The sequence below is a fragment of the Nothobranchius furzeri genome, chromosome 12 (assembly GCF_043380555.1).
Source record: "Nothobranchius furzeri strain GRZ-AD chromosome 12, NfurGRZ-RIMD1, whole genome shotgun sequence".
Taxonomy (NCBI): domain Eukaryota; kingdom Metazoa; phylum Chordata; class Actinopteri; order Cyprinodontiformes; family Nothobranchiidae; genus Nothobranchius; species Nothobranchius furzeri.
In genome coordinates, this window is record NC_091752.1 from 42,807,966 (window position 1) to 42,832,260 (window position 24,295).

At 41.9% G+C, this 24,295-nt stretch overlaps 1 protein-coding gene across 2 annotated transcripts in view; it reads left to right on the top strand.

Annotated features, from left to right (window-relative positions):
• gfra1a (gdnf family receptor alpha 1a) overlaps positions 1-24,295 on the top strand; it is a 158,708-nt gene that overhangs the window by 21,418 nt on the left and 112,995 nt on the right. Inside the window, exon 4 of one of the 2 annotated variants that reach the window (XM_070542617.1) lies at positions 11,185-11,355. The exons of the other annotated variant lie outside the window; for it this stretch is intronic. Coding sequence (XP_070398718.1) covers positions 11,185-11,355 — 171 coding nt within the window. The remainder of the gene's footprint in view (positions 1-11,184; positions 11,356-24,295) is intronic. 2 annotated transcript variants of the gene reach the window in all.

Here is a 24,295-nt window from a genome sequence, read left to right on the forward strand (position 1 = left end):
AATATCAGTTCCTTTTAGATTATAATTACTTTCTCTTTTTACAAATTTCTTTTGAATATGTATTGGTAGAACTCCTTTATGTGCTTTGTACATAAGTTTTAATAAGTGATATTCTACTAGTTTGTCAAATTTCATTAGGTCTAGTTGTGAAAATATCGGATCCGTATGATACCTGTATCCACTTCCACTAATAACTCACTGCTCTTTTCTGTAAAAGAAAAATGTAATGTGTATATGTTTTGCAGGTACGTCCCCATTCTTCGATACAATATGTCAGATATGGAAGAACTAACGCTTCTTTCCGGAGTATTTCTCTTATCTGATGGCACCGTCTAGTGGCTGACAAGCATATCACACAAAAAGTCTATTCCTCTGTTTAAGCTCGTGACTTAACGTTTCTGTTTATAAATGTGCTTCTTAGCCGACAAACGGAGCTAAAACACATTGTTTTACGAGTATTATTCTCATGTCATGTTGTGTTTTTATATATTTGCATTTTAGAGACTTACTTGTCCGTGGAACGTTAATCAACTCTGCATCAGCTGAGGTATTCCTTAAATTTGAAGCCAATAAGCGGTATTCTAACGCTATTGGTTAGTTCTGGTCGGTGCTCAGTTCCCTATTGAATGGAGCTCTGCGGGGCAGTCGGCGTGCTTAGCAAAAATTTTTTTAAAAAGAGCTATTGCTTACATTTTATCACAGTACATGATGAGATAATCACTTTTACGGATTACTGAAAAATCATACATTATTTCTCAAAGTAGGAAACTCTGGAATGCAGCTTTAACGAGTTATACAGAATATACAAAGCTTTAATGTTCAACAGTTCCTTCATCTTATTTAGGACTGCAATAATTCGAGATATTTAAATTTTAATAGCATTTTTGTGAGACTTCCACGATAAATGTTCGTCAATAATAACACCTAAAAACTTAACTTCTGTTACTCTTTCTATCTCAATTCCTTCAACATTTAATAATACATCAGCACTTTTTTTACTACTACAAAAAATCATAAACTTAGTTTTATCTATGTTTAAAGAAAGCCTATTGATATCAAACCATATTTTAATTTTTGTAAATTAATTTTCAACTACATTTAAAACATCTTTTATATTTTCTCCTGAACAAAATAAGGTAATGTCATCTGAAATTTTTTTGCACTTGAATAATTTAGAAACCATAGCAATATTGTTAACGTACAATCATAAGCTAATAAATGATATTTGACTTATAGTTGGCAAGAAACTGCTCAGTTTTGTCCCATTCTTGCTCTTAATTGTTGTGAAGCACCTTGGGGGGTTGTGGAATCCTAGAAGACGCTATTCAAGCACCGGCCATTTAATAAATCCATAATAAACACTTGTTAATGGTTTACAAAGTGTTACAGATCAATTATTCTCATAACATATCTCTGAACTGTTAGCCATTATAAGGGAAGCCTTATTGTGAGGTGATATTTTAAGGCCTAAAACATCTTGGAGTTCACATAAACATCATCATGTAGCAGAAGTTTTATGTTTATTAGTGTTTAGACCCGAAACTTACAGGTCAAAGTTTAAAAGGTGATTTGTTTTGGCTCAGAACAAAAATCAAAGCTTATTTACTTGAATTACACAGCTTGAATGTTTAGTCAGTCATCGTTTTTTTCGATGTTTCAGAAGGAACTTTATTTTCTCCAAAATCCTTCGGGGGAGGTCAAAGTACACCTTTATATTAAATCAACTTCTGTCCAGACCTTTTAGAAACATAGCTCCCTGCATGGTTTGATGACGGCTGACCACTTAATGCCCTGTGCTGTTTTTGAACTGACAGATCCAGCTGTGGGCCACTGGCAGATCCATTTTAACAGCAACTGGTTGCCAGTCCAATTGCAGGCTGTCGCACCATGAGCCAAGAAAATAATTTACCAGAAGGTGACCAGATCTGAGTCCCTCTGAGAGGCCTTTGATTGGATGTGAAGTGGAGGGGTGATTCATCATAGTTAATAAACGTGGCTGACAGCTGGAATCAGCAGGAGGGAGCGTGTGCCAGGTCCACCGCCCGCCACGGCTTTGTACGGCGTGCAAATATGGACAATTAGCTTTTCACATACTGCTCAAGACACCTACACAGACACTTACAGAGAAATTATGCATTCATGCAGTCAAGCAAGACTTATAGAAGGTGGAAAAATGTACTGAACGCCTGCAAGAAATGTTCTTTTCTTTTTATTTTAGTGCTTTTCTTTATGATGTCGATCATCTCACACACAGACAGTCCCTGCGGACGTCTCGGGTCACACATCAACCCAAAGCTAAGCACTCTACACATTTTTATCTTTATCTCTTACAGTTAGTCTGAACATAGACTTCCAAAACTTTAAAATATTTTTACCCAGAAGGAGACCAGGCGTCATTCCTTCTCAAAGTTAATCCCCTGCTATATTTGTGCTCTTGCACAGGAAGTATCCTAAACATCGTGAGACAATATAATTAAGCCCTAATCATTTACTAATGCTTATTAAGTCATAAACTACAGCTGTGACTGACTGAAGTACTTTTATTGTTTAAAACAAAACAGGAACGAATACTTCTGCAACAACAGAACAGTAAATTATAAAAAGCCTTACCATCCCAAACGAGAGGGAATCCTAATCCATATCGGATTTTGTGCCCTTTCTTAGTTTGATTCTCTCGTCTTTATTTATTACCAACCTGAGATGTAACATCCATCAGGTCTGTTATTTAGCCACCTGCTTCTTCCAACTACCCACTTCCTGATGCTGTTAGATTGTCAATCCAATCCAAATGAAACTTTTTCTCCCAGTGGATCCTATTTAAAGTCAGAGCTTTGCAGTTGAATAAGTGTTAAAACACCCCTACAGCATAATCGTACCTGTAACTTTGTTCATCTTTGTCCCATGTCCATCAGAAATGAAGGCAGGAACGTTTTTATACATAACATAAACACTCGGATATGTTACAGATTTATTTCAATAAGCTTCTGAAATATCCTGCAGCTGCCTCCTCCAGATGTTTTGCTGCACGTCCTGAAAAATATTCCCCGGTGTAAAAATCGTCCAGTACGATTCAGCCAGACAACAGTCTGCTCAGTCATGAACTTGCATTGTTATGATAAAAGCTGAGCATCTTAATTCATGAACACACTGCCAGTACTAAAAAACAAGGTTTACAGGGAAATAAAATGGGACTGTACCGCATTCTCCCTCTCAGGGGCCTTTTCTTGTAAAACCCAAATTATATTTGAACAACAGCATGTTTATGATTGTTTGAACATGGTAACAAAGTCCTTCAGTCCCATTATGTTTCACTCAGCTGGCAGAAGAACCCAGAATGTGACTGTTGGCAGGTGCTCCAACACGCAGACTGGTGTTAATCTGCTGCTTTAATCTGTCAGCTGCTCACGGCCGACTGTCAGGATTAACTCACTTGTGCCCTAATAGAATTTTCATTTGACTAAAGCAAATCAAGCTATATGCTGTATTGTGTTGTTTCTTCACTGAAGTGTTTTGTAAAGTCGTGAAAGGTTTCTGAGATTGTGGTAAATTATTTGTTCAAAATGAAACATCAGCTAGTTAAGAGGCAGAGGGACCCACATCGCTCCTCTCTTTTCTTCTGGGGGTGAATTAGGACCTTCATGGTAGCAAAACATAAGTTGAGATGTTAATGTTGAGAATCAGTGAAGTTTTGCTCAAACCAGTTGTGGGCATGGGTTAGGGTTTCCAGAACGGAGCTCAGACTAGTGTACTCTAAACTGCTGCTTTTATTCTGAAAAACGCGTAATTTCATCATTTATTTTGTTCAGGGTATTTAGTTGAGCATCAACAAATGCTGAACTAGGATCAGTTTTATTTTCTGTTACTGACCCGCTCCATAAACCTCTAGCTTCAGTCACTCCTGTCTTTTGTACACCTTTTAGAGTCTAGACGTATTGCCTATATGTGCAATATTTTATTCATTGTTTTGATTTCATGATTTTTTTTGTTCTGTGGTTGCATTCATGTGTCTCAGAATTTCTAGTTTCCAGCTTCTGACCAAATACGACACTGGATAATTCTACTGTGAGTTGGTTCTGACCAATGACATCAACGGATCGCTGACATGGCACCAAAGGTACAGAGTTGTGTCTCATCAGAGCTTCAGAGAACCCAAATCATTTTAGATGAAGTTGTTTTCCCAAAAGTGTTCAAAGTTTCCCCCACTGTGACTTTTGGCAACCCACTGGAGACAAAAGTAGCAGAAACCAAGTTTATAGTTGGAATCACTGAATTTGTTTGTATGATTGACACTTCAGTTGTTTGGGGTGTAATGAGCTGTTGGTTCAGCTGAAACACAGGAGCAGTGTGGAAACATGAGGCTGGCTGATCTGTTGCAGGAAACGAGACAAGAGGTGGAAATATGGAAACCAAAAAGGTGATAAACTGACGCCGTGCTCTCCTACCCTGGGCCTGGAGGGAGTTCCCCTATCCAGCAGGTTTTAGTTGATTTTATTCAGTAGGTGTTAAACAGGCTTCTGCAGAGCCTGATAAGCTGCTGAATGGCTGGATCAGGTGTGGTGGAGCAGGGACACAGCTAAAACATGCTGGATGGCAGGGCTGAATAATCTATCGTTTTTGGACCAAAACAGTGATCAACAGTGATTTCAAATGTGATTGCGTGATCATCAAAGCTGAGATTTTTGTGTAGTGTTCCTGACTGATCCAGGATCTGTGGTGTCAACTTTTTTAGACATCTGGGGTTTTCCTGTGTTATGGTGGTAGCAGAGTGGGGTTCTTAAGTTGTTTAGCCATTTTATTTTTCCTTGCATATTTCTACAAGAACTGAAAATAACACCTGTGCCCGTCCGTCTCTGCCGTGGGTGTCGTTTCTCAGGACTGTGGGTGGTTAAGGGACAGAGTGTCACGTTGAGAGTTGGAGGAGTAGGACCCGATGTGCAGATACCCAGAACGACACGGAGCAGGAGAGGATGTAAAATGAAACATCTTTATTAAGATGATTAGTCCAACGAAAAACAAAGCGTGGTACGAAGCCAAAAATTCCAAGTAGGGCAGAGCTGGGGGTGGGGGGGTGGGGGTGGGGGGGGACAACACTGACACGAAACAATGAACCAACACCACACTGAGGCCTAGTCCACTAGTAGCCGGGTTTTTGGAAAAACGAATATCCGCCCCTCCAGAAACTTGCATCCACACCACCTCGTTTAAAACAAAAACTCTGTCCACACGTACCCGGATAAATACGTTGTTAAGGACATGCCAGACCTGTAGGCGGCAGTATTTCCCCCGTTCTTAACCTCGTCCTTCGTCTGTGGTCTTCCGCAAGGAGCAGTTATTCCGCTTGCAAAAACAAACAAGCAAAAAGCGCTTGGACAATTGATAAAGCGAGCGCAGCTCTGAGGGCATCCATGCTGTCAGCTAGTGTAAAAACAGGTCGCACACGTGATGTCAGCATTTTTTGTCGTGGAAAGTGAAGTTGCGGACCTTAAAACTCCGGTTTTGTCCATCCACACGCAGACACCCAAAACGGAGACAACGCAGATTTTCACTTTGGCCGGAGTTTTTCAAAAGATCCGTTTTCGTGTGGATGACAGGCCAAAACGTAGAAAAACATCTACGTTTTGGCAGATCCCCGGCTACGTGTGGACAGGGCCTGAGACGCAGACAGGGTTAAATACGCTGGGGCAGGATGAGTGGGGGATGAGCTGCAGGTGCGTGGGGGAGAGAAACCTAGTGAAAACAATTAACTAATCAGGGAGAGGAAAGTGAGCTGAGGAGGGGAAACTAACATGACCTAAGAATAAAAACAAAACCTGAAGACAAGAAGAGCAAGATAAATAACTAATGATCTAAGGAGGGAGGAGAACTAAAAAACCGGTGGGTTAAGAAACACACTAAAAGAGACTAATTAAATGAAAAGCTGAACCTATAGAAAAACTACAGAGGGGTGACTAGGGGAGACCAATGGGAGCACAGGACCTGGGGGGATACCTGGGGGAGAACCTAGAGGGGCTGCAGACAAGGGGACACATGAGGGGATCCTAGAGGAGGATGGAGAACACAAGGAGGCACACGAGTGAGACGCAGACCATGACACAGAGAGGCTTCTCCAGCAGTGGAACGGGGTTCACCATAACACTAAAGTCAGATTTATGCTTCTCTGTCAAAAAAAAAAGGTTTTTTAATGTTTTTATGGTATGATTATATATATATATATATATATATATATATATATATATATATATATATATATATATATGTGTATATATATATGTGTATATATATATATATATATATACACATATATATATATATATATATAATCATTATATTCAGGGATGCTCCGATCTGGCTTTTTGCTGCAATCACCGAAAACATTTCTGCTATGATTGCCGGTATGATCAACGAATCATGCATTCGCCGTTATGATTGCCGTTACTATCACCGATACATTCGCCAATACGATCGCCGATATGATCACCGATACATTTACCGATACGATTGCTGATACAATCCATTACAATCACATGGATTGGCGTAAAATATTTCTTTGAAGGTATGACTGCTAGAGACTACACAATTTGGGAAAAAGGGACAGTAACATTGCATTAAATAGCCTGTATTAAATTAGACAGAAATATGTTTTTACTTTTCCAAGAGAGAAAACAAAGACTTGCAGCACAATCAGTGTTTTTGTTTCTGAGTACAACTTCTAAGCTTCCTGCTCACAACCCAAAGTTTAGAGCTGAAGGAGCCTCTTGGATGAGGGGTTAAACATCTTCAAGATAACCAGAAAAGTCTTGGGGCATCATTCATCAAACTTTCGTAGAAGAAGTCCTATATTCCTTCCTCTCAAGTCAAGTTCCTTTGCTCTGATCCGGAGCGCTGGCAATAAAATTCATTCTGATTCTGATTCTGATTCTCAACGTAATGTTGAATGTTTATATGAACAGTCAAAATCCTGATTTATAAAACATGTGGTGGTCTCTCATACGCGTGGTTCTCTGCACTCGTCTGATGATAAATCCCACCTGTGCGTACCCAGGTGCTCGTGGCTGTTGCCAGTCATTTACATACAGAAACGCCCCCAATAACCACATTTGGTCATGCTACGTTCTCAGCATGTGAGGGGATTCCCTGCGTTCTACCCAGACAAAATGAAACTTGCAAGAACGAGACACTGGCTGCCGAAGTGCAAAACAACCAAACAAGTTGCAGAGGTTGTAAACGGGGTCGGGACAGAGGAGCGGTTCCCGTCAGGAATAAAAAAAAACTTTAATGTGATAAATCGTAGAGTAACGAGTTATTTACATCTTACATTTAAGGAGGCATGGCTTTGAAATAACTTTTTACATCTGAACTCATCTAAGTTGGAGACTCCTTTTTTGTCCCTCCCACTCCACCTGCGGTTAGCCCTGTCCTGACTTCCTGTTTTGCAAACTTAGTGAAGCCAACCATGACTAGCCTTGGGGTAGTTTTGGACCCAGAGTAGTGGGCTTCTTACTTCGTCTTTGTTTTACTTTATTCATTGTTGATTTTATAGTTGTTACTGAGCTACTTTTATTACTTCTGACTCGTGCATTTTGGTTTCATTTGTTCCACCCTTATTCCAGTGTACAGCACTTTGGTCGGCCTTGGCCGTGTATAAATGTGCTTTATAAATAAAATGAATGAATGAAAAGGAGTCGTTCTGTTCAGAGATAGTTTTATTTGGAAATGTCTGAGTGCAGCCTCTTCTGAGCTGTCACTCAGTCTGGTTACCTTGACAACACGTGGGATCAGGGAGCAGAGGAGGTTCTCGTAGTTGTAAAATAGAGTATGGACTGGAATCAGATTTGTGCGATATATATGTCGCTCCAAAAAGGGTCCTAGATCACAGCAACTTTAATAATAATAATAATAATAATAATAGTAATAAATTTTCTTATATCTAACACATCTCAAGCAAAATGACAAGGCACTTCACAAGCACAATATAATATAATGAAATTAAATAAAAAATAATATTAATTGATTAAAAACAATTAAGAATGTCAGAAAGCATGACATCCATTCTACAATGTCAGGTTGAGTGTTTTAGCACCAACTATGTGAGACAGCTGTGTGGATGAGGGACGTGTTTTTTCGTTCCACCACTAGATGCTGTTCCTACCCATGGTGTACTCAATAGGCGCCCCGCGGGATGGATGTGGCCCGCGAGCCCTCCCTTTGTGGCCCGTGAACCCTGTGCGCACCCCCCAACCCTGGCAGCTAACCGGGGGGGGGGGGGGGGGGGTGTAGGATAGAGCTGAGGAAAATAATCAAATAATCGATGTGTCAAGAAGAAGAAGCAAATATTTCTATAGCGCCTCTCAAGATAAAAATCACGAGGCTCTTCACAAAAACAAAAAATGTAAAAATATAAAAAAGAATTTAGAAAATGTTTGAAAATATATTTAAAATGAGCAAAAATTGACATTTGTGATTAAAAAACTGTTAAGAAAGAGAGAGAGTGAACAGGAAAGAGGGAAATCAGTGGATCCTGAGGAAGGTGGAATAGGTGGGGAGAGCAGAATAAAGAGAGAGTGGTGAAGAAGGTCATACAAAAGCCAGCTTGAACAAGTGAGTCTTCAGCTGCTTTTTAAAGGAGTCCACTGAGGTAGCAGTCACACAGCCGAGCTGGAGGGGGACAGGTGTTGTCCTTTATATTGCAAGCTTGTGTGTGTTATGCATTACAGCCAGCAATTCAAACAGCAGCACCCCCCCTCCGTCCGGCCCTCTTACTTCTGGGTCTTTTTTGTGAGTGGCCATCGGACCATTATAATTGAGGACCCCTGACTTAAATGTAACAGCTGTCAGTAACAATCGAACTGAATAATCAAACTCTCAACAGGCTAAATCAGGGGTCGCCCACCTTTGTAAAGCTGAGAGCTGCTACATGGGTATGAGCCTCACGAGGGGCTACCAGGTTGATACAATACTGACCTTTGAACTAGAAAAGATCAGAATTAAACAGAACTTTGTGTACAATAAACAGATTTTAAAGGTGTTTTAAAAGAAATATGTTGATTAAAATGTATATTGATGCATTATTCATTAACAAATGGCATCAGATTTTATGTTGGATTTGTGCTATTTGGGGAAGTGGCCAATGGGCACCAGGTCTAAATAGTGCAGAAAAGCAAAAAAAAAAAGCTCAAAACTTTGTGTGTTGTGAGACTTATTATTATTATTATTATTATTATTATTATTGTTATTATTACTAAGAGGTATGACACAAGAGTAATGTAATGTTTAACAGTTAGTGATGTGATGCTCTGTTGGCTGCAAAGCCTGGTGACAGGTGATCGGCTGGTACAATCAGCTCTGAAAGGAGTAGATTGGAAATTGGCCGATTTTGATCGGTGGCCTATCCATTATTAGCACATCCCTAATTATAGATTATACTATTTTGTGAAAAATGTGTTGAACCTTGATTTGAAGAAACTAGTGAATTGAACTTAAGTCACAATTTCTCCTTGAAAAATCACAATTCAATCTTTTCCTCCTCCCATCCATCCGTGGATGCAGGAGCCCCTCCAGGGCCAGGATAGGAAAGCCCCGGTGACTAATGAATAAATGCCACCTATGTTTGAGGAAGGCAGAGATGTTCATGAATGAATGTCCTTCCCGTCATTTTATCAGTGTCATGATTGTGAATGAAAGACTTTGTCATGCTGACCCGGAGACAGACTAGATGGATGGAAACTTTTTTTTATTTATTTATTTGTTTTTTGCAGAGGCAGGATGTCAACAAGAGTTCCCCTGTAGGATTGGTTCACTCAGGAGGGAGGTGTCCTTTAGAGAAGGGGATACGTTCCAGCAGTCCTGGTTGGAGGAGAGTGAGCAGAAATGGATGAAGCAAGTTGGGTGTGACAGTTACAAAACGGCACCTCTCAAGCTGCTGCAGGGTTTAGTGTTATGTTGAAACTGGCGCTGGAGCAGAGCCTGAGGAGAATTTATGAAGTACTGCTCACAGCTGAGACAGGGAGACCCATCAGGGAGGGCTGATGAGGACCACTGGGGAAGATGGTGTCCACAGTGTTTGTCTGAGGAGCTGAGGGAACAGACTACCAGGAGACTGTCAGCAGGTCCTGATTGTGTCTCATTTTGTTTGTGAACCTCTCCCATGGCTCTTCCTGACTCACACGGACAAGCTTGAAAAGGTTCCCAGACACACGATGACTGTCTGTTTTAAAAAGGAAGGGCATTTGTGTCCGAACATATTTGATCACTTTGTATAATTTAAATCTCCATCTGCAGCCTAAACTTAAAACCTATAAAAAAAAGGTTTCAGCCAAATGAATAAATAAAAAGGGAGATCTCTGTAAACACGTTGTGTCTGTCTATGCCGTGTCAGATCCGGTTCTGCAGCATCACACACACACACACACACACACACACACACACACACACACACACACACACACACACACACACACACACACACACACACACACACACACACACACACACACACACACACACACACACACGCGCGCGCGCACACACACACACACACACACACACACACACACTCCTTTTTGATCACAGCACGCCCCTGAAATCAAACAAGTCCCTTGCTCTGGGCCCTGTGCGCTCTTTGGCTTCAGACGTTACATAAAGGTTCTGATACACGTTTGCATTCATTCCAAAGACAACCATCGTTAAAACTAAAATCTTTAACCACGAGGCCCCGATTGGCACTTCAGCTACAGAAGCCTCTGTTCTTGAGCTCGTTTCACAAGAGCCTAACGTGACCGCTGGATCGATTTGCCTTTGTTAGCTCTCAACAGGGATCCATTGCCACACCGATTGTGCGGCTTGTCAGTCGGTAATTTAGGTAAACGGTCCTCAGATCGTTCTGTAGTCAGGCTCCTAATCTGCAGAAGCATTAGTTGTGTTTCCTTCTCCTCATTATGTCTGCTGCAGATGAGAACTATACTCCCTCAGAGATGTTTCTACTCTCCTCTCTGCTACCCGCTGTCTGCTTGTCTAAATCTGTTTGTGCTCCTTCTGCTTTCCCAAACGTAAACCCAGAGTGTGGCTCTCCTCCTCCAACCCACCAATCCGAGTCCTGATTTCTTTGACTTGTGAGCCCCCCTCCCGTGATCCCTGTGAACCCTGATGAGCCCTGATTGGTTCCTGAACTCAGCACATCTTTTACAGAGAGCGGGGAGCCGTGGAACGGCTCTGCCCCGTCGGCTCCAGACAGGGGGGCTTCAGAGGGCAGGGTGTCCCAGGGCCGAGAGCCCATTCTGGGTCGAGGGAGCCCCCCCTCTACAGATCTCCAGGATCCCAGTAGAAACAGGAGAGCTCATCCCAATTGGGCCATACTGGGTAATGTTTTTGTGAATGTGTTTGTGCATGAATGTTGAGATGTGGATCTATCTGAAGAGGTAAACCATAAAAACCCATGTCAGGTCTTCTGACTAGTGTAAACCAGAAAGGGTTTGATGGTTTTACGAGTTCACACAGAAACAGTGATCGGTTTGGGTCTGTATGGACTGAAGTTTGATCCATTTAGTCCTGGCTTGTGTTTACTCCTGAACTTTTCATTTTTAAAGCTATAATAATCTTTTCCAAACAGATGAATTCATCATCACTAAAACTAAAACATTTTTGGTGACCATTTGAAAACAGAAAAATTGCAGGAAAATACACAAACCACAAAAGTAATTCTGTGTGTTAGAGCGGCATATTTTCTAATTGCAGGTCAGTCACACGGCATCTTTATTTCTTAGCAAGTTCTTCCTATTTTGTCTCTGTTTTGTTTACTCTAAATGTCAGATTCTTGTCTTTTTGTCTCCGGTCGGTCGTCCCGTGGTCCACGTGACTCAACCAGACTCAACCAGCGTGGCATGCTGGGAAATCTCCCATCCAGTTTGTAATCAGTGTGCTGAGTCATAAACGCTAGCTAGCACGTATCTTATCTAAACTTTAGGTTACTATCAAATGTGATACAACTGGTCATTTGTTGTTTTGCTCTGAGGCTGCACTTACAGCAACGTTTTGTTGGATATCAGTTCCATTTTTTCTTTTTCGGCCGGTCCTACAGTGAGGTCATGGACAGCTCGGCTCAGATGAGGGAATATGGAGTTAACCAAAACCTGACACGGGTAAGCTATTTCTTATTTCATGGCTATTTTTCTGAGAAAGCTTGGAAGCGCTGCCATGTTACAGAGGTTAGGCGCTCATCTTGTAATTGATGGTTTGTGGGATCGATCCTGACTTTTTTTACTTTGATTTGTTGAATAAAGCTCTCATTTCAGTGCATATTATAATTAAACGTCAAACAAGCAAATACTTAGATATAAAAAAATTTAAAATAATTGTCCATATCAGTCTTCAAGCTACATGTTTATGCATATCGTCCCTAAACTCAGCACAAGCTGGTTCTCAAAGTCAGAGACTCTCTTGGTCAGCTTTCTTCTCACACCAAACCCTCTGTCAGGAATCTTGGTGTGACCTTTGACCCAGCTCTAATCCTGGAGTCTCATGTCAGTTCTCTTGTTCGCTCTTCCTTCTTCCATCTCAGGAACATTGCTAAGCTGAGTCCCATTCTGTCTCGCTCTGAACTTGAGATAGTTCTCCACACCTTCATCTACTCACGCTTAGACTACTGTAACTCTCTTTTCACGTGTCTGAACAGAACCTCTCTGAACCGTCTACAGGTGGTTCAGAATGCCTGTGCTCGGCTTCTGACCAAGTCCTCCCAACACACCCACATCACCCCGCTTCTCCTCCAGCTTCACTGGCTGCCAGTTAACTTCAGGGTTCATTTCAAGATCCTGGTTCTGGTCTATAGGGCCTTACATGGACAAGCACCATCTTACATTGGTGATCTTCTTAGTCCCTACACCCCCAGCAGGTCCCTGAGGTCCAGTGATCAAAGCCTACTGGTTGTGCAGCACCAGGCTAAAGACCAAAGGTGACAGATCATTTGCTGCTGTGGCCCCCAGACTCTGGACCTCTCTCCCCCTGAGCCTGAGATCAGTGGACTCAGTGGTCTCCTTTAAAAAGCAGCTGAAGACTCACCTGTTCAAGCTTTGGTGTGACTTTTTGCTGATTGTTCTAGACTAGCTTCTCTCCATGCTGCTGCAGGGCTGCCAACTCTCATGCACTGAGTGTGAGACACACGCATTTGACCCTCTTCACACGCTCTCACGCCACACCTCCAATCTCTCACCCTAAACCAGCGCCTGCGCTCCCCAAACGCGTATAGCACAGTGTGTAGGGCTTATCAAAAAACCAGATTATATTAATTATTGCATTAGCTACTGAACAACATGCACACAAACAACACTTAAGTAATAGTTTTACTGGCGTTATTTCACACACAGAATCCCATCTGTATAATCGAAGCCGATGTGTTTTTTTCCGCTCTGGTTGTGAGATGGGCGGAGTGGTGAGCTCCACCTGCTGTTGATGGAACGGGCATGCCCGGTTCTCCCTGAACCGTGAGCTGCAGCTGCGTGCGCCACCAAAATGACATGCTTTATTTAGAAATGCAGCCACGTCGCCAGCCGGTGTTGACGGAGCTTCAGTCCTGAATGTTTTTCTTTTTTTTTTTTTCACTCATCAGCCACAGATCGCTCGCTCACTGCAAGCTGGGCTTTCTACCATGGTGACTCACTCACAACTAGGGATGGGTACGTTTGACATTTGAATCGATCCGGTACTAATTCCCGGTACCTAGGAATCGATACCGGTACTTAACGGTACTAATTTTCGATACTTTTGAGTGTTGAATATTTTAATTCTCTTTTATAATTAAATATATATTTTTCTCAATATATAACAATATTTGATAAATATCACGATAAATAACATTCAACTGTTTGTATTTTAACATCGTCCTTGTAGTTTTATAAGCTGATAATTAAACTGAAGCAAACATCTTTACTGTGAACTAAATTTACTGTGTATCTTCATTCCTTTTGCCGTACTTTTTCATTTGATTTTTACTACTGGGAAGTCAGAATTTCCGAGGAGAAAGCGAACGCACCATTAGCTGATAATAATGGTGGCAATGGAAGCTAATTTATCAAGCTAACGTTATCTTAAACAGTTTATGTAGCTGCTGGAGCAGATTAAAATGATCATTGTCGCTGGTTTCATCTTCACCCAGTCACCCGTCGCGTTTAGTAAAGTGAAGCAAAACTTTACAGCGCGTTCATGTTCTTCTAGTCGGATATTCGGAGTTCAGAAGAGAAAATGAATGCACCATTAGCGGAATGGAAGCTAACATATCAAGCTAAGGTTATCTTAAACATTTTATTTACCTACCAGAGCAGATTAAGATGAGGATGTCTCACTTAGATCGTTGTCGCTGGTTTCATCATCACCCAGTTACCCATCACATTTAGTGAAGTGGACCCAAGCTTTAGCGTGCATTCTTTCTACCATGCTGCTCTGTTTACAACTGGCTCGCAGCGACCGACGTAATGCTCTTGCGCATGCACAGCTGTCTAGGCAAGTTCTTGTTATGAAGGACAGGTACCGAAACGAGGCACCGTTTCAAATGATGTGAACCGGTGCTCAGTCGGTACTATGGAATTCGGTTGGTACCTTAAAAAGTACCGAATTTCCATAACCAGGTTGCTGGTATGAAAGCCTGGAAAGGCCAAAATTCCTCAAAAGTTTTTTTCCCTGCTGGCTGATATGAATTAATACAATAGACTAGAGTAGATGTTATTAGTCCCACAGTGGGGACATTCACTCATTACAGCAGCACACACACCTAGAGAAACAGATTACAGTAAAACTGATTCCTGTCATGTTTGCTTTGATAACTTCAATAACTTCATGCTGATGACCCACATGAACATAATCCTGTTTAGTGGATGCAATTACATCATGAAGTTAGCTTAACATAATAGATTATTTTTTCTTGGCAGAAATAATAACTGGTAATATTATGAATGACATGATATTGCCCACCCCTAGATGGAATTTAATATATTTACGTTAATTATATTTAAAAGTTCCTGTAACTCTTTACTGCTGACAGACAGATAGATAGATAGATAGATAGATAGATAGATAGATAGATAGATAGATAGATAGATAGATAGATAGATAGATAGATAGATAGATAGATAGATAGATAGATAGATAGATAGATAGATAGATAGATCGAGGGACGGACAGATAATGTGAAAGTTGGATGTTAAATTTTCCTCACGAAATGAAAAATTGTATTAAACAAAGGTCAGTTTCCTCTGTAAAGTCAGAGGTACGGAAGAGGATTAGGGCCACTGAAAAGAAAAGAAAGAGAATTCTGACTTTTTTCCCAGAATTTCTTGTCAGAATTCCAAGATTGAAAGTCAGAATTCTGAGAAAAAAATAAGAATTCTTTCTTTTCTTTTTTATTTCTTGTCAGTGGCTCTAATCCTCTTCCGTATAGAGTAGAAATAAATACATAAAATGTAGAGCACGGAAAGTCTCAATATTAATACATGCCCCCACCCCTCCTGTCCTAAAGGTCGGCGAATTGTCCGCGCCCTACTCCATGACCCCGTCTCACTTTTTGAAATGTTCAAAAGTTGGCAGCCCTGTGTTGTTTCTACCAATTCTGCCTTTCCTAAGATCCAATGATGATGTTTTTCATATTTCTTATTCTTTTTCCCTTTTCTCACAATTTTTACTTTTCCCGGTTTTTATGATATGTTTAGTAGTTTTCTTTATGATTTGTAGTTTTTGTTCTTGTGAAGCGCCTCGTGATTTTTATCTTGAGAGGTGCCATGTAAAAGATTGTTTCTTCTTCTTTCTAACGTGTTGAAGAAATTTCAGTTTTCATCTATTCCTCTGGAATATTTCACATTCTCCCAGGCTACTCCAGAAATGAGAGAATACGACTTTGGAAAGACATTAAACCCAATAAGTGCAAATCAAGATGTAATGTTTGGGATCTGATGCTGAGTTTCTTCTTGTTTCAAATTATGTTAAAAGATTGAAGTCCATCTGTTCATTGGTCCGTCTGCTCCGTCAGCAAGGACATAACCGTCCTTCAACTCTGGAGCAGATGTTCTCCAGTGTAAAACCCAGCAGCAGAGCTGGATGGATGGGATGTGAAGGAGGCAGGAGACAGGGTAATGTGTGAGAAGGAAACAGCAAAGGATACGCCATGTTTTGCTATTCCCACTGTGCCATTTTGGCTCATAAATTTCCATTTTAGAGGGCAGTCAGTCTCTGTTGCTGCTACATTAGTTTTATGACCAAAAACAGCTTATTAGAGCCTGTGTTGCAGGGAAGAAAATATTTTATTTTACAGCACGGCCTGCTGAAACCCGCTGTGTCTGAATGAATTAGTTTATGACAGACTGCGTTTGGAGTTGATAAACATCCTAAAACTCAGAAATGCGTCTCAGACCGGACTGAGAAGGCGTGGAAGTCCGTGACAGAAGAACCAGGGTGGAACATTACTTATGTACGGATGAACATCTGTTTGCATGTCAGAAACACACACACACACTCACTGGTGAACATTTTTCTGCTACTGGTGTTGCTGAAGGGGAAATTACATCAATGAGGTTGGAAGGTTGAATCACAAATGTTCTGACTCAAAGCTTCAGGCCTTTTCTGCATTTACTCACATGATTTCTCTTCTCCCTCCACCTTTTAGTTATAACAAGATTTATGGGAAGATGAATGGTTTGTTTCTGGCTCTTTGTTGAAAAAAATCTGAAATTTTGCATCAGTTTGTTCTTATTTGTCTTCAAATTGAGTACAATAGTGCAAGCTGAAGCTGACCCACTGTGCAAAGACCTTGTTTGGACATCCTATAGACATGGGCTGGACAGACAGTCAGTATAGACATGATCTTCACGTCCATGCGACATTGACTGTTTGCAGGGGATTTGCTGAAGCTCTTGAAAGCCATGTGGCAAAACCGACCTGCTTGAAGGATACAGGGTTTCAAAAATTCTCCACTGTCAGCAATCACAAATGTAAGTAACTGTGGTTTTAGGTTTCGCAGCACCAGCGACAAAAATGCTCTGACATGACGTGTGACTTGTGTTTACACTCGCTTGTTTTCATGACTTCTATTGCTGCCCGATGTAGACCGGCAAAGGATAATGTTGCCCACTCCCTAGTTATTCCACAAAATGTTTTTAGGGAAAGATTTGGGGAACTACTGCCACCTACAGGATAGGCTTGCCTATAAATGATTTACTGAAAACACGGCAGTGTATTAAGTCAGAAAAGGGTAGAATGTCTTCTCCAGGTCAGGGACGAGGTCTTACCCCAAGTGGAGGAGTTTAAGTATCTCGAGGTCTTGTTTGCGAGTGAGGGAAAGATGGAGCGTGAGATCGACAGGCGGACTGGTGCTGTGTAGTGACCGAAAGAACGAGATTGTGGATACAAGCGGCCAAATGAGATTTCTCTGCAGGGTGGCTGGGCTCTCCCGTAGAGATAGGGTGAAAATCTCGGTCATCTGGGAGGGGCTCTGAGTAGACCCGCTGCTCCTCCACATCGAGAGAAGTCAGTTGAGGTGGCTCAGGCATCTGGTCAGGATGCCTCCTGATGAGGTTTTCTGGGCACATCCAATTGGGAAGAGACCTAAAGTTAGACCCAGGGCATGCTAGAGAGACTCTCTTGGCTGGCCAAGGTACGCCCTGGAGGAGCTGGCCCAAGTGGCTGGGGAGAGGGAAGTCTGGGCCTCTCTGCTGCCCTCTGAGACTTGACCCCTTATAAAATGGATGGATAGAGGGAGGTGGTGTGTTTCCCCGAGATGGGCGGGGGAGGGTATTTGGTTTCACAAAACCCGGCTTTGAGAGTTCATGGCTTCAATTTGATCAGGTCACAAAGGACATGTGAGGCAACTGTAAACAACAGGCTACAGTCAGGCTATGTTCTTGTAGTAGTTAAATCACAGGGTCTTGTTTTGTAGGTATCATCAGGCGTGTGTGTGTGTGTGTGTGTGTGTGCGCGCGCGCGCGTGTGTGTGTGTGTGTGAAAACAGGTTTTTCATGACTTTGTTCTATTTAATCTGTCTTTACACACGTTTGTTCTGATAAACTGTCTCAGAGACCCTTGAGCTGTTCCATCTTTGCTTGTCAAACCCAAAAGGGGGGGGGGGGGGGGGGTCTTGATGTGCGTGTTTCCTCTGGGATGCACGCGTTCAGATTAATTAAAAACTTCAGCAGGAATACAGAAGCCTCTGCAGGTTTGACTGTAAATATGGTTTCGCTTAAAACGATCGATGGTCTCCGGTGATGTTTCTGATGAGTTTCAGACGAAAGGCACGGAGTTTGTTCACATTCACGAGTAGACAATCTGTTTAAAGCTGATAGCCAAACAGTGATCTGATTTGTTTGTTCCTCTGAGGTTTCAGACCGATTATTGACAAAACCCTGAAAAGATTTTTTTCAAAGCACAAGTGGTTCATCTTCACAAATCGGAGATTAAAACTAAATACCAGCTGGACCTGCCACCCGAGGGGGAGCTGCCGCTCTTCCACCTAGCATCAAAGATTCTCACAGATGAGGACGTCAGACCGGCTTCTACATCACGATGAAGCTCGTCATTGGGCTGACTGGAAAACCTCAGAAAAACAAAGCAGATGGCTGTCAGGATGGATGACATCACTGTTCAAACACGTCAGCTGTCATCAGAACACATTTATTCCCTTTCAAACCTGTCAGGTGAACAAATGCATTGGGTCAGATTAAAAGCAGAGCCATTTTGAGATGGGTCAAACCCTCTGAAACCAGGAGAGCTGCAGCTTTACTCAGAAACAGTAAAAGATGGAAGGAAATGCGTTGACTTTTAGAGACGCTTGGCAGCTCAGAGACAGAATAACCCTGGAAGAATCAGCGCATGGAGTCGGGCCTTTTAGCCACTCTGATGTGTGAAAGCTGCTGGTTGGGAAGGAGATGCAGATTTTATTTTCATTTGATCAAAGCTTTATGTTAAAAGCGAAGAGTTTAAGATATTGGGCCACAGTAGAAGGCGCTGAATCACAGAGCCGTGAAGAAATATTTCCCAATCTTACAGATTTATTTTGCTTTTGATTTTTTTTATTGTCTCAGATGTTTCAGGTCTGCAGACAACTTTTAATATGAGACATAAAAACCCAAAGGGCCTCTGTGGAAAAAGAACGTTTGACCTTTGACCTTCAACAGGCCGTATATATTACAATTGCTTGCATTGTGTGGTCAAAGTGGGGGTGGGGCTTTAAGATGCGTTAGTGTCTCCTTTTTGTCCTTTTACAGCACCCATACAGCACCACAGAACACTATGTCTGTGTGAAGCAAACATTTGGCTGTGAGCGAGTGTCGCCTGGCTTCTAATGAGCGTTTTTGACGAAGACTCATTATCACCATAAATCCTAAACTTTTCCTGCCTCTCTTTGCCCCTGGAAACGCTGTCATCATCTCATAGTTAACTCAGAACATTTACCCACCTGTGAGCTTTCTGTCAGATGAGTCATAATGAAAAAAATCCTCAAATCTCCTGAAACAAATGAGTCCTGATCACGTGAAAGAGCAGATTATTTTAGATCAGTTCTCTGAGTTCCAGAAGCCTCCCTCCCTGACTGTTTCTTTGTTCTTTTTCTTCTTAAAAATATTAAACAGGAAATGAGATCCAACACTAATATGCTTATTTGAACCCAAATATGTAAAAGAAATTAAGACGAATATTGAAGTGAATAGCTGCTGTTTAGCTGTGGTTGGGATTCAGACTCTGTTAGTCATGTCTGAGTCAGAATGAAGGAAAGCATGTGACTCTAATGTGGTTAATGCATAATTCATGAAAGTGGCGTGTTTCTGACGGATGACCACACAAAGAGATAATTTTATTATTCTGGATCTTAACGACTTACAGAACTTACATCAGAGTGTCCCGAAGACCTGGCTTCCCTCACTGATGTGGTCAAGTTTTATTTTATTTCTAGTTTTTTCTGGTTTTGATGAAAATAAAGCTGGCCATAATACTGGCCAAAACTGTTGATAAAATATAAACAAACCTGGTTAGATACCTAAACCTCAATGGGGCTAATAATAATTTTAAGATATAGAAAACGATTTTCTCCACATTACGGGGCATTCTTCATTTTAATTTAGTTTAGTAATAAATATGAAAACATGAATCATAGAAAAATGAAAAAATACACTTTTGCTTCTTTTATTCTTTACTTAATTTTGTATTTCATAGCACAGTGCAGCCATTTGATCAGTATTTTTTATTCCTAGGGGAATTTTTTTGTTTTGCCATGATCCCGGACAAGCCCCCCTTTTGTCACAACTTGACTTGTAAGGTGACAACAAAAGAACAGAAGCACCCAGAATTGCAAACCCGTGCTTGTTTTGTTAAAACAACTTTAAGTAACCTAACTACAGCACCTGTGTCAAACTCAAGCCCTTGGGCCAAATCTGGCCCGCAATCAGATCTTATATCAAATAAAAAATAATAATTATAATAATTATGTCAGCAGGAATGCAGAAATATAAAGTTATGGACTGGTTATGGCATTTTAAAGACTAACATAAAAAAGATAGAAATACTCTACATAATTACAAAATGAAAAAATTTAGGCAGAAGAAACTTGTCTCAGTCAATTTTTTAACATACTATCAATGCCTACATTATGCAGTGTCTCTGGATTTGAGGTGGAGGTCGACACTTTCTAGTTTTTATTTATCTTGCTTGACTTAACTTGAGACGTTTACTTTTAATATGAGAGGTTATTGTGACAACTCTGTTTTGCTTGTATGTACTGACTTGTGAACATTTGTGGTGTGTTTATAAATAATCAAATGTAGGGTGGTTCAATTGTAGTTTGGCAAGATAGGGACCCCGGAACAGCATCTAGCACAGGGCCCCCACAAAGCTAAAAACAGCTCTGCTCTACCTACTCAAGTGGCTACTCATGTTCAGCAGCACATACCTGTGTGAGCAACTGTCTTCTTTGATGAAGATGAACAGAAGAAGACAGAAGTCTGACTGATGAACTCCTTCTTCAGCTCAGAGCCCGACCCCAGGTGTCTGGCTGGAACAGGTGAGCATCACAGTGAATCAGAGTGGAGCAAACCGAGCTTGAATTACTGTGGTTTAATGCACTTTTTCTGCTCCAATGCATTAAAATTGATAGATCTTACATTTTCATTTGAGGAAACTATTATTTTTATTATTTTTTGTTGTTGGCCTGTGAAAAGAGATTTAGCCTACAGTAAAACCGGGACTGGAAAGACTACAGACAGATGAACAGAATAGAAAACCCCTTTATTGCCCCTGACCCCGGGTTTCCACGGGAGCCGTCAGCAGCACGTTACTGCAGCAGCACGTCTTGCTCGCGTAAGCTGCTGCTTGGCCCTTCCCACGAGACGCGAAGCAGCCGGGTGCAGCTGTCACCGACCGAGCACGAAGTCACACGAGTGACTTCATCAGTAAACACAACAACAAGCAGGAGAAAACTACAACATGGTTTGTGTTTTATGTTCTGTCCGTTTTATAATCGCCAATACGGACCTGAAAAACAATGGAGACCGCTAGCTAGGTGATAACTTCTCACGGGGACGCTCATTTAGTAACCTTTTTTAAAAGTAAAGCAACCGGAAGGCAGTACGTTCTTTATTCTGAAAATCTCGGTAGCTTCACTCCGTTTCCGCGTCTGATTTCCTGTCTTTCCGTCCCCAAAAATGTCGAACTTGACCCGTTTCAGAGGCGTCGCGCGTAGAAAATAGAACCGGCGCGTAAAGGCCGCGACATGCTGCTCCTGAGACGCAGCCGTCTCGCTCTGCTGACGGCTGCCGACGGCTCCAGTGGAAAAGGTTCTGTTGACCACAGCGGTTCCTATCAGCAGCTATGACGTGCTGCTGCAGTAACGTGCTGCTGACGGCTCCCGTGGAAAGCCGGGGTAAGTGGGGAAAGCTTGGTGTCACAGCAGCAGTAACATTCATTACAAGGAGAAACAATTGAGAGTAAAAAATAAGAATAAACAACAACAAAACAGAAACATTTAAAATTCAAAGATAATGAATACCTAAAGATTTTAAGAAATTAAAAGATATAAAGCTGAAGCACACTGATGTGTGTTTTATTTCATTATTTATTTGTGTAATTTGGTTATTCCAGATTCTGTGTCTATGTAAACATAAGTTTGTTTCCTAATGAAAAGGTTCAACAGCACATATCTGTAGATGTGCACATTTGGCATTACTTTTTCAATAGATATTGAGTTTTGCCCACGACTTTGTCCCAGTTCGATTTTTTGTTTGACACCCCTTGCCTGAACTACAGCATGTAAGCGTTGATAAAAAATATTCTGCGAACACAATTTTATCGAGGAAGAGCCAGAGAAGGACAATAATTACAACTAATCACCCACAGAGAAAATTTAGGAAAACAACAAAATGACGACAAAAAAATGGTAAATAGTCAGGTTAATAATTTTGTATTTACTAAAAACCTTAAACATTTCCTCCATCGGCATTTGTTTGTTGTTCAGTACAGGCCAGTGAACGCATCCCTGAGCCTGGAAGTCAGGACGACTAACAAGGCAGGAGCAAAAAATACCCCGAAACACCCCACAGGTTACTGGCGCCGAACACCTCGCTTAATGTCACGCCGACTGCTCCTCACTCGGCTTTCACACAAACCTGCTTCATGCATGTTTAAAAAAGGATTCCAGCTCGAAATATCACATGTAGCTTTAAAAGAACGAGATGTGACATGAGCACAGCAGCTGAAGGGCTGGATGTGTGTGTTTGTTATTCGTGCAGTGAGGCAGATGGGGTGTGAGTGGTTTTAAGGTCAAAGAACACCGTAAACAGCGAATCTGACCCAGGGTCAGATCACTCGAGGCTGTCGGAGAGATGACCACTTCCTGAGTTGAAATTTATGCTTTTTAATGTTTTAAAAAGTAGCAAATTATGCTTGTTGTTGAGATGTAAGGGAAGTTTAAAAATGACTTTAGCTGTCCCTGTCTGCTTCCTCTTCGTGTACATCAGGCTGCTACTCTGCTGCAGTCGCACACAACTTGTACTTCATCCATTATTCACAGCTTTGCATCGACTGAGAGCGGCGCACTTATCGCTGTCCAGCCAGAGGGAGGGAGAGGTGAAAGGAACGTAATGTGCAGCCGGGCCAGACGTGCTAATGTGCATCCTTCTTGACGGCGTTGCGCGGTCTTATTTTTCACACCATGGACAGCCAGGTGTCCTGATGGGTGATTCACAATACGCCGCTCCGCGCCTGTGGAGCAGATCCATTTAAATCAGTGCTGATGACACACACATGAATGAGTTCCAACAACGCTGCCTCTGCCCCGTTTGGTGAGCTGATGAATGAGCAGGGGCACCGTCTTCCTGCTGGTACCCATATACAGTATCAGTGGAGAACCGGTGGGCTCTCTGACGTGGCGCTGCTGAGCTCTTTTTTTCCACTTCCGGTCGGTAACCAGATGGCGCCTGTGCTTGGCTTAGCCACAGTCACCGGCCACTTTTTCAAACTTTTCTCCACTAACCTCCTCTTTTCCACCTTTCCACCTGTCTGCTATCCTCCAGTAGTGTCCCTGCTACCATCTCCTATGATCACCAGACTCTTTTGTCCTTCCGTTCGTTCACGATCGCCCAAGATGCACCAAGGACGTACCTCCCTGTTTGTTTATCTGAGTAGCGCACTGCCCCGGAGCCAAACGACGATTCCAGTGATGTTTATCCGGTCGCGGTAAAGCGTCGGAGGAAAAGAGGTAAACGAGCAGGAATCCAGGTGAGAATAAGACTTCTCTTAAAGCGTGGTTTATCTAGTAAACATCGGTGTGATCTTCTAACTTCTTGTCCTTTGTTTGGCGACCTGAGCGCCACTTCCGCATTCCTGCCAGGCCGTGTTGCGGCGCGGTTTCTCCATCCAAGTTTTTTAAAGCTCATTCCTCAGTGGTTTATCCTCCTGTTCCCTCCATAAGTGGTTTTTATAAACACCGTTGATCTAACCCTGCTAATTTACGTCCACTAACTCCAGCTGTTTCTGTAGTTTCTGATTCCTCCACCTCACTACCTCACTCAGCATGGCTCTATTAAATACCCGCTCTGTTAACAATAAGACCTTCCTGCCCAATGATTTAATTCTCTCTAAAAATCTGGATTTTCTGTTTCTGACTGAAGTTTGGCAGCAAACATCTGATTATTCTGGTCTGATTGAACTCTGCCCGAATGGTTATTCTTTTCTTAGCCAGCCCCGGGGTTCTGGTCGTGGTGGAGGCCTAGCTGTTGTTTTCAGAGACCATCTTACATGTAGCTCTACAACCTCTGGTCACTTTGCTTCCTTTGAACTG